This window comes from Aedes albopictus, chromosome 2, assembly GCF_035046485.1.
Source record: "Aedes albopictus strain Foshan chromosome 2, AalbF5, whole genome shotgun sequence".
In the NCBI taxonomy this organism is placed as follows: domain Eukaryota; kingdom Metazoa; phylum Arthropoda; class Insecta; order Diptera; family Culicidae; genus Aedes; species Aedes albopictus.
In genome coordinates, this window is record NC_085137.1 from 362,486,177 (window position 1) to 362,497,664 (window position 11,488).

The 11,488-nt window shown below is 43.2% G+C and overlaps 1 protein-coding gene across 1 annotated transcript; it reads left to right on the forward strand.

Annotated features, from left to right (window-relative positions):
• The first annotated feature begins 1,540 nt into the window (after window positions 1-1,540).
• On the forward strand, window positions 1,541-3,753 carry LOC134288336 (uncharacterized). The gene is made up of 2 exons (XM_062852883.1): window positions 1,541-3,492; window positions 3,554-3,753. The coding sequence occupies exon 1, from the start codon at window positions 1,579-1,581 to the stop codon at window positions 3,391-3,393; it is 1,815 nt and encodes a 604-aa protein (XP_062708867.1). The 5' UTR covers window positions 1,541-1,578; the 3' UTR covers window positions 3,394-3,492; window positions 3,554-3,753.
• The last annotated feature ends 7,735 nt before the right edge of the window (window positions 3,754-11,488 follow it).

Sequence of the window (11,488 nt, forward strand, 5' to 3'; positions counted from 1 at the left end):
AGTTCGAGACCGGACTGCTTTGGAAAACAGATTCCATCGAGTTTCCGGACAGCCGTCCGATGGCGGAGCGTCGATTAAGATGGCTTGAGAAGCGTTTGCAAAGGGACCCGACGTTGTACGACAGCATACGGCAACAGATAGCAGACTATGAATCGAAAGGTTACGTCCACGTAGTAACGAATGAAGAAATGGCCGAGTTCGACCCGCGGCGTATCTGGTTCCTCCCTTTAGGAATCGTGCTGAACCCAAACAAACCGGGAAAAGTGCGTGTTATTTGGGATGCGGCGGCGAAAGTAAATGGAGTATCGTTGAACTCGATGCTTCTCAAGGGTCCTGATATGCTCACTCCGCAGCTGAACGTGACTTTCAAATTTCGAGAACGCGAAGTTGCGTTTTCCGGAGACATCCAGGAAATGTTCCTGCAAGTGGGAATCAAGAAGGAAGGTCGAAGTGCGCTGTTGTTCGTCTTCCGTAATTCGCCAAGTGAACCGTTTGTGACCATGGCGTCCGACGTCGCAATCTTCGGAGCAACATGTTCTCCCGCGCAGTCACAGTACGTGAAGAACCGCAACGCAACGGAGAATGAGCCTGAATATCCAAGGGCAGCAGCAGCGATCAAGTACAAACATTACGTGGACGACTATCTTGATAGCGTCGATACAGAAGAAGAAGCCGTCGAACTAGCGTTGGAAGTAGCAGAAGTCCACCGGAAAGCAGGTTTCCATATTCGAAACTGGGTGTCAAACCGGTCCTCAGTTCTGGAAGCCATCGGGGAAGTGAATCCAACTACGGTGAAAAGCCTTTCAATGAACAACCAGAGTGGTTTCGAACGAGTGCTTGGAATATCATGGCTGCCGAGCGAAGATTTGTTCTGCTTCACGATCAGCCTACAAGATGACTTGGAAAACAAGACTGCACCGACTAAGAGGGCGATGCTAAGCTTCGTGATGAAGATCTACGATCCCTTGGGGCTAGTCGGCTCACTAGTAGTTCAAGGGAAGATACTGCTGCAAGATGTGTGGAGAGCGAAGGTGGATTGGGATGAAAAGATACCCGACGCCCTGTTTTTGCGATGGAAACTATGGCTGCAGGGTTTGAAGGAGCTGGACAACGTGCGAATTCCTCGGAGCTATTTTCCGGGGTACGAACCTACTTGCTACGAAAACCTGGAACTCCACATATTCGTGGACGGGAGTGCACAAGCATACTCATGCGTAGCATACTTCCGTGTTCGAGATCGTGGACAGATACGCTGTGCACTAGTTGCATCTAAAACGAAGGTGGCTCCACTACAACTAACCTCCGTACCTCGACTAGAATTGCAGGCCGCCGTGATAGGCTCACGCTTGCGTAAGACCATTGAGGATGGTCATTCTGTCCGGATAAAACAAACGTTCTTTTGGACCGACTCAAGCACCGTTGTTTCGTGGATAAAATCGGATACTCGACGTTATCGGCAGTATGTAGCGTTCAGGGTTAACGAGATCCTGAGCTTGTCGAAGATCGAAGAGTGGCGTTGGCTGGGAACCAAAATCAAAATGGGGTAAAGGCCCAAACTGCAAGCCCGACAGCCGATGGATGCGTGGACCGGCGTTTCTGTACAACGAGGAGAAGGATTGGCCACAGGACAAGTTCGAGGTGACGATGGAAGATACAGGAGAAGAGCTGCGACCTGCCTACGTCTGCAGTCATTTTTTGTCATCTCCAATAATCGAGGTGTCGCGGTTTTCGAAATTTGAGCGGCTGCTACGAAGTCTGGCGTACGTTCACCGGTTCGCTGAAAAGCTTCTGCGAAGGATCGGAAAAGGGAAAAGAGAGCAAACTACGGATATTAGCAGCGAGAATCTGCGAGTTGCCGAGAGCTACCTCTGGCGATTGGCTCAGTCGGATGGTTACCCAGATGAGGTTGCTACAATGAGCCGGAACGCACAATTGCCTCCCAAAGATAGACGAGCGCTGAGCCGGAGCAGTCCACTAGCGAACCTTCCACCATTGCTGGACGAATATGGATTGTTGCGCGTAGATGGCCGCGTTGCTTCCGCAGATTGCATGGCTTACGACACCAAGTTCCCGATAATACTGCCCAAAGGACACCCGTTAACTATCTTGTTACTGGACTGGTATCATAGGAAATTTCGTCACGCCAATAATGAAACCATTGTGAATGAAGTTCGCCAGAAGTTCTACGTCGCCAAGTTGAGAACGCAGATCCGAGTCGTAGCAAAACGCTGTCAATGGTGCCGTGTATACAAAACTGTTCCCGTAATTCCGAAGATGAGCCAGCTACCGCAAGTTCGTACAACACCTTTTCTTCGGCCCTTCACTTTTGTAGGCATAGATTACTTTGGGCCCTACCTAGTGAAAGTTGGCCGCAGTGCTGTGAAGCGCTGGGTAGCGATCTTCACGTGCCTGACAGTTCGGGCCATCCACCTGGAGGTAGTGCATACGTTATCTACCGATTCGTGCAAGAAGGCAGTTCGGCGATTCGTTGCTCACAGAGGTGCGCCACAAGAGGTGTACAGTGACAACGGCACGAACTTCATTGGAGCCAGTAAGGAACTAGAGGATGAATTGCGGGATATTAACCGTAGCTTGAGCAGCACTTTCACCGACATGAATACCCAATGGAGATTCAACCCGCCGTCTGCCCCACATATGGGTGGATGTTGGGAACGGATGGTTCGATCCGTGAAGACGGCACTCGGATCATTGCCCATGTCCCGAAAGTTGGACGACGAGTCGTTCATCACTTTGCTGGCTGAAGCGGAGCACATGGTGAACTCGCGGCCTTTGACGTTTCTTCCATTGGACAGCAAGGAGCATGAATCATTAACACCGAACCATTTCCTTATGCTCAACTCAAACGGTGTTCGGCAACCAGTCAAAGCACCAGTGGACGAGAGACAAGCTTTAAAAGGCAGCTGGGAGCTGATCCAGAACAAATTGGACTCGTTCTGGAATCGTTGGATTATTGAATACCTTCCAATAATATCTCGGCGGTCAAAGTGGTTCACCGATGTTGCGCCCATAAAGGAAGGATCTTTGGTTGTGGTGGCCGACGGGAAGGTACGGAACCAATGGATACGTGGTCGTGTTTGTCGAACCTATCCAGGTAAGGACGGAGCAGTGCGACTAGCGGACGTTGAGACAACTAACGGAACTTTAAGAAGGAGAGCGGTTTGCAACCTGGCTATTTTGGACGTAGCTAGGCAGGATGAAATAGCAGTGGGCGATCGTGATGATGCAGATAGCGACGGGCGCAGTATAGCCAGCAGTCGCGGATACGGTGCCGCTGAACAAGGTTTCGCACGACACGAGGGGGAGGATGTTGTGACGAATGCGTCTATTGGCGCGCCCCCCGAAAGCTTAGAACGTTTGGATACGAAAGTGTGAGTAGAGTATTCATGCGAAGGCGAACTGTCAGAGACGGTGATAGGCGATAAATTGATTATCATTGTTTTGATACCGTATAGTGCAACCTGAATTGTAAAAGTGAATTATTATTCTTTATTAAATTACCCTGAAATACTAATTGTAAAATAACTAATTACAGATTTATTTATAATCTACCCTATTGCGAAACAAAAATGAACTAAAAATACCGTAAATTACTAAGTACGAGACCAATTGTAAGTAACTCAATTCTAGCTATCTTGTGCTCTTCTAATTAATAAAATCTTACAGCTTTGAGCTGATTCTCACCGGCAAAAGGTGAATTTTGCTACAAAGAGCTCCGAAAGGTAACCCCGACCGCAACACAACGACTTCACTAAATATGTACGCATATGGATTTTGAACTATTAGCATAGCATAGCATAGCATAGCATGAATACTTGCACAAATCTTGGATGGAGTTGCAAAGTTGAATATTTCCATTGACATTGCTGATGTCGCTACTATCTACAATGTCATAGATTCACTCAGCTCCACACACCTGGCCAAGTCCTTGCAAGCATTTATAAATCCCTTCATCAACTTAGAAAGAGCCCAGAACTGAAGCATCTTCCAATAGATGAAAGGATGTTGAAAATAGCGAATTTTCAACTTATATGCAGTTATAAAGTAAATATACTGAAGTAGAATTATTTATAAATAAATAATATTAGAAAAATCTCACCAATTGTTGTGGGGTTTTTGTGGTTCAATGCCGATCATCTAATTGTCTTGATTCTTCTCTGTAAAGAACAACACAATACTCAGCAAAGAACAACACAATACTCACGCATATGGATTTTGAACTATTGTACATTTATTCTACAATTTAGTTGAACGTGCTGTAATAGCTATGAAATTTTCGTTCATCAAGCTGATTCAAGATTTTTTCACAGTTTATGAGATCTAGTCGGTGTCACTCTATTGAAGAATTTCATCACCTTTGAGTTTCCCTGTTTTACCAGATCAAACGATACAGTACAGTCCCATAAAATAGATGACAAAATATCCACCTCGTACACCAGTTGCCATTCTAAAAGCACTAAACACATTTTAGATGGACCATACTTTTACGATCCTTTTCTGAAAGCTACCGCCATGCGATAAGGGTGCCCATTCACACAAGATGGATAGCAAACACGAGAAAAGGGTCAATTTCGACTCCTTCAATTAACGCGATCTACTCACCCCTACCGCCAGAGAGGACATAAGCTTTCGTAGATCTTAGATCTTCCCACAACTCACCGAACGAAGTTTTGAAAAGTACCATCAACAGAATCCATATGTATACAGACAACGGTCAACATCTCAAAGGAGGCCGCCAAATTCCTGTAGACATTTCACAGCAGCTGAAGCCTTTTTTCTGCCTCTTCCAATGCCTACCTAAGAGAAAAAAGAATTCGAGTCTCAAAGACATGGGTCAATCGTCGTAACCTTATCTGCACAAAGCGAAGTGGAAGCTGAGAAAACTCTAAACAGTAGCCAAGAAGCTTTAGATAAGGATTCCATTATTGTCGCACAGGCGGCGGCGACGACTACGAGAAAAGGCCTCACCGCCATTGCTGCTGCTGCTGTGTGCTCCTGCTCCGATGCGATGATGGCGGGGGCTGATGGCGAAAGCTGCGAAATCAAGCTAAACGTGCATAATGTGGGCAATATAAATGGGAAATACGAAATGCGGCGTCATATCTTTCCGCCTTTGTCTCCACGGCGGCGCGGCGTGGCAATCGACCACGCCACGGCACGGCAGCCAGCAGCCCATATGCGGCGGTCTCCGTTTTATTTCGAAACGCTGACGCTGCTGACGTTGTTGTAGGCCGCAGGCTTTACCTCTTTATCAAACGGTTCTCAACTTTTTTGTCATTTTCCTCTCGGGTTTTTACGACCTCCAGCGATTATTCGACGGCAGAAAAAAAGGACCGCTTCTGGGCGGTGGCCATTTCAGTGCGATTGGTTCGTGAAATTGAAATCGAGTGACTGAAATATTTAAAATAATTGGTTATACTTCTTTAGAAGTTTTTCCAGGTTATTAGATTCCAGAAACATCTCCAGAAGGTTTCTAAAGCTTCTCCAGAAGCTTTCTGAGGCTTTCCCAGAAGCTTTCTGAAGTTTCTCCAGAGGATTTCTGAAGCTTCTCCAGGAGATTTCTGAAGCTTCTCCAAAAGCTTTCAGAAGCTTCTTAAGAAACTTCCTAAAGCTCCTCCTGAAAGCGGCACTAAAGTGTCTTCAAAAGCTTTTTAAAACTTCTTAGAAAGCTTTCTAAAGCTTCTCCAGAAGATTCCTCAAGCTTCTCCAGATGATTTCTGAAGCTTTTTCAAAAGATTTCTGAAGTTTTTCCAGAAGCTTTCTGAAGTTTAGAAGTTTAGAAACTTCAGGAAGTTTTCTGAAGCTTCTCCAAAAGTGTTCTTAAATTTCTCCAGAAGCTTTCTGAAGCTTCTCTAGAAGCTTCTTGAAGCTTCTCTAGAAGCTATCTGAAGCTTCTCCAAAAGCTTTTTGGAGCTTCAACAAAATATTCCTGAAGTTTCTCCAGAAGCTTTCTGAAGCTTCTCCAGAAGCTTTCTGAAGCTTCTCCAGATGCTTTCTGAAGCTTCTCCAGATGCTTTCTGAAGCTTCTCCAGAAGCTTTCTGAAGTTTTTCCAGAAGCTTTCTGAAGTTTCTCCAGAAGCTTTCTGAAGCTTCTCCAGAAGCTTTCTGAAGCTTCTCCAGAAGCTTTCTGAAGCTTATCCAGAAGATTTCTGAAGCTTCTCCAGATGCTTTCTGAAGCTTCTCCAGAAGCTTTCTGAAGTTCTCCAGAAGCTTTCTGATGCTTCTCCAGAAGCTTTCTCAAGCTTCTCCAGAAGCTTTCTTAAGTTTCTCCAGAAGCTTTCTGAAGCTTCTCAAGAAACTTCCTAAAGCTCCTCCTTAAGCATTCTAAAACACCTTCAAAAGCTTTTTAAAAATATTGGTTGATTTTCAAACGTCTTGATAATTTATGGGATTTTTTGGCGCTATATCGGTCTTCGGGTTTCTTTAAAAAACAACCGGTTAGGTTAAAAGCCGACGTTTCGAATGTTTATTCATTCATCCTCAGGGCAAACTACAAATTTCACATTTAGTCACTTATTGACATATAACATACACAGATAAAAATAATGAGATTTACACGTCATGTAAACTTCATTTTACTCATGTAAACTTAATGTTATGATAGTTTACATGATATATCATGTAAATTTGTGTTATATGTCATGTAAACTCTCAGAGTCATGCTGAATTACATGACATATAATGGAAGTTTACATGATATTTCATGAACTTTACATGATATGTCATGTAAACTTCTATGATATCCCACGCTCCAATTATGTGCATCATATGTCACAGACTTTTACACTCTTTTTCGATCTGTGTACAGATTTTAAGAAGCTTTCAAAAGCGTCGCCAGAAGATTTCTGAAGCTCCTCCAGAAGCTTTCTGAAGCTTCTGCAGAAGCTCCAAAAGCTTTCAGAAGTTTCTCCAGAAGCTTTCTGAAGCTTCTCCAGAAGCTTTCTGAAGCTTTTCCAGAAGCTTTCTGAAGCTTCTCCAGAAGCTTTCTGATGCTTCTCCAGAAGCTATCTGAAGCTTCTCCAGGAGCTTTCCGAAGCTTCTCCAGAAACTTTCTGAAGCTTCACCAGAAGATTCCTGAAGTTTCACAAGAAGATTCCTGAAATTTGTCCAGAAGCTTGTCACCGCTCCGCAGAGGGCGCATGAGACAGGGAGACAAAATTTGAGTAAAATAGACGGGTTGCAATGAGCACTGGTCCCCCGACCCATCTGCTCGACCCGTAAGAAAGAAACTGGTTCGAGAAAGCGGAACCAAAACGCTGACTTACACGAGTCATCCCGAGCAAAAGAAAAGTTCTAATTTCACAAATAGAATGGAGTGATCAGGTTTAGAGTACTTACATTTATTGCTGCTACTTATCCTACCGTCTTACTCTAGGGTTGTTGTGTTGGGTGTGGTGTCTGTGTGCAGGTGTATCCCACGGCGTCTGCTTGAGGAAACAATCCTGTCCGGACAGATGAGGAGTACCACCGGCGCCATGCCGGCCGCCTCGCTGCTCTGCATGCCATTAGCGAAACCACCACGACCTTCACCACGACACTCGTTGGTAACAAGAAAAGGCCTGAGATTGGCGTAGAGATATGGAATTAACTAAGGGTTATCACACCTTCTTTCGAATCCTGTCAGAAATTCACTTCCACTAGTTCTTACCGATCTCAAAAGAATTGTTTTGCTTACTCCCAGTAAGCCATCGCACTTATCGTAAGAACCATCGTAATTATAGACTGCATTCTGCAACAATTAGTATTAGGAACAATTAGCACTGAATACCCACAAAGAACTAGGCACTTTCGCTTACGTCGGTCAGACCGCGCTCGACACTATCGGTCACTTCTGATACACGCACTATTGGATTAAAAAATCAACAGGTCTGCTTTACTTTGAACCGACAACTGATGGCTATTGAACTGTGCGGCATTGGTTTTATCGGTCTTCACCGTCTCTGCTTCGCAGTGTTGGAGTATACGATCGGCCTTTGATATGAAAGGGAAGATCAACTGCAAATCTCTTATCAGAGAATGAGTGCTGTCGTGCTAGGGTTCCTAATATCATGATCTTGATTTTTATGGGGTGGTGGATCATCACAGATTTGGGTGGAGCAATTATGTGGTGGATGAAGTCGGGTATTCTCTAATATGAAGGCATGAGCAGCTTGCGCCCAGCGGAGCATCCATGTGAGGCATGCGGCGCGATCATTCGACAATTGACAACGAATGATCTGATGAAAGTGTTCTGTTGTGAATGTTGTACCAGTGTGGTGATTTGACATGGCATATCTAATTAAAACTTTTTTGTTGATTGGCGATGCTGGAGGGCACTCACAGGTACGCGAGCAATTATTCTCACCACAGACATCAAGAAAATGGAACAGGTTACAATACCCCCGCACCAGACAGTAATATGGGAAAATCATCTATGATGACCTTCTCAGTATTGCTGTTGTCTAAATTACCACAGTCAAATCCACTCACACGACAGCCAATTGCCGTCCAGATAAATAAGTGTTCAGTTTTGTCAAGTGTAATCTGTTATCCATTTGAGAGACCATTCTTGTCGAGTCAGATTTATAGATCTTATATATGTATGGGCATGATCAACCTCTGTTGTTACTCAGCATCTACTTCTGCAGATGATTTTGCTTTAAATGATTGTACACAATAAATCTAGGAGAATTTTTTGATACTAAGCGGATCTGAATACGCTATACTGACTAAGTCGTCTAGCATCTGTCATCAACAACAAACGCTGTTATTGCACCGAGAGGACGCTGGAGATTCCCATCGGCTCATTGCTTCAGATCTTTATTTATGGACGAACTCTAGTGATGACGTGGGAGTACTGGGGTATCCCATCGCTAGTCTGGTTGGATAAAGTTTGGCTTTTCACTTTTGTTGAACTGCTGCTTCCACTATTAGTTTACTTATGCCATTACCGCGTCACGAGATTACTAAATTCATCTCACGACTGAGAAAGTAAGATTTCTGGCTTAATGTTCTTACCCCACCAAAAGCATACTCATGGTATCTTTTAGCTGCTGCGATAAGGAAATTATAACAAACAGACAAGTTTTTCTATTATTTACACAAACACACTTTACTCAATAAATTCAAACTCACATTATAACTCATACATCTCAAAAACAACTTCTCATTCATGCTTCAGATGGCCATCTTTATCCTAACATCCTTTGATTCACAATTCACTGCACATACTTTCACAATTAACACGCAATCACATTCTACCAATTCAAATTCACTTTCAGACTGAAAATTTCTCGCAAAATATACACATTTGATCCAATAATACAAACTCACTCAAAAAAAAAAACACATACACACACATCAACAACATAATTTCTCTTCAATAACACAAATTCACAAAAAAAAATCACTCTAATACACTTTTTCTTTATAATCACACATTTTCACTCAAAAACAAAATTATATTAATTACACAATCTTTCTTCACATGAAAATTTACACACTTTAGCACCATAACATTTACTCTGGAATCAAATCTTGAGCTGCAAAGATACCTATATTTCTGCCATTTTCATCTTCCAGTTCGTAAGAAGTTGCTCCTCTCCTCGCAATGATCTTACAAGGGACGTACACGGGACCTAGTTTGGCAGAGTAATGTTCAGCCGCATTGGACAATTTGAAGTGTTTTTTATATACCTTCTGCCCTATGCAAAAACTAGGAGGTAATCCTTTATGCCGACTATTATAGTTTTTCTTGTATTTTTCGTATTGTTTTTTATTATTTCTTATCACTTCTTCATACAAGGGTCCTGCCACCAATTCTCTACTTTGGGCGAATTGATCAATTGATGGATCAGAAGTTTGCCTATCATTAAGATGGTCCCTTCCATCGAGGATCGATTCGTACCCATGAACAAGAAAATAGGGCGTGAAACCGGTAGAAAGATGTTTAGTATTGTTGATTGCAAATTCGATTTGGGCAATCTGTGTATCCCAAAGACGATGATCACATTTGCAATAAGTTCTAATACATGCTAAAATGACTCGATTCACTCTCTCAACGGGATTGTTTTGACAGTGACGACGTGCATTTTTAAAGTGGTGGACATTATATTTTTTTAACAAATCCTGGAATTTGTTCCCCAGGAAGGTCACAGCATTATCTGAGATCAACGTTTGGGGAACCCCCAACTTGAAAAACCACTCGGTTTCAATGATTTGTGTTAGATTGTCCACGCTAATTTTCTTTACCGGAAACAGTCGAACATATTTGGAGAAAATGTCCAAACATACTAATAAATCAGTATTTCCAGATTTGCTTCTGACAAATCCACTTAGATAGTCAAGCGCTATCATTTGGAATGGGCGAGATGCATTTTTTTGCTCTCCCATGGGAGGAACAGTTGGAACAGTTGGATATTTGGATTCCTTGCAGTTGCTGCATTTGGATAAAATTTTGCTCACATCATGTTTCATTTTAGGCCAATAAAATTTTTGTTTTAGTCGTTCCAAGGTTTTATCGACACCTAGATGCATTAATGTCGCATGTTCTTGTTCAACTAACGCTTTCATCTTGTCTGGCGGTACGACCAATTTCCATTCGAATCTGCCTACATCATACAGAGATCGAGAAGCAATGAACTTGTAAAGATCGTTGTTTTCAATTTTGAAATTTGGGTAGATTTCAGGAGTGATGATGACTTTTCTTTTCAGCGCCTGATACCACTCTGAAGTCGAATCTTCAAATATGGCACAGACGGCACGGCTCAAAGTATCGCAAACCACATTGTCTCGGCCTTTCCGATGTTTGATGGTCATGTCATGTTCCTGCAACTTGACCGACCATCGAGATAATCGAGAGCTGGGACGCCACTTGGAATTACAAATGAACGTGAGCGCTGAACAATCTGTCACTAACGTGAAGTGCGAACCTTCAATGTAGGATCGAAAATGCTCAATAGATTCGAGAGCCGCCAAACCTTCTTTATCAGTTGGTCCGTACTTTTTTTCGCAAGCAGTTAACTTTCTCGAAAAATATGCGATAATATGCTCTTTTCCATCCAATTCCTGAGTGAGAATTCCAGCTATCGCAAGGTCACTAGCGTCCGTTTGTACGGTGAATTCCTTGGACCAATCAGGATTCGAAAGGACAGGCTCGGACATTAAACACTCTTTTAAACTACGGAACGCAATTTCAGCCTTTTCAGTCCATCTTATCTTCTTGGGCTTACCTTTCAGCAAGTCTGAGATAGGGGCTGAAATACCGCTAAAATTTGGGATGAAATTGCGGTAGTATCCCGCCATCCCCAAGAATCTGCGAATCTCCTTTGGAGTTTGCGGTCTAGCAAACTTGGAGATCGCTGCAACTCTTTCAGGATTAGGTTGATAACCGTTTTCCGAGAGGATAAAACCTAAATATTTGATTTTTCTGAGACAAAATTTGCATTTCTGTAGGTTTACCGAGAGGTTGGCTTCCCTGAGACAATCCGCA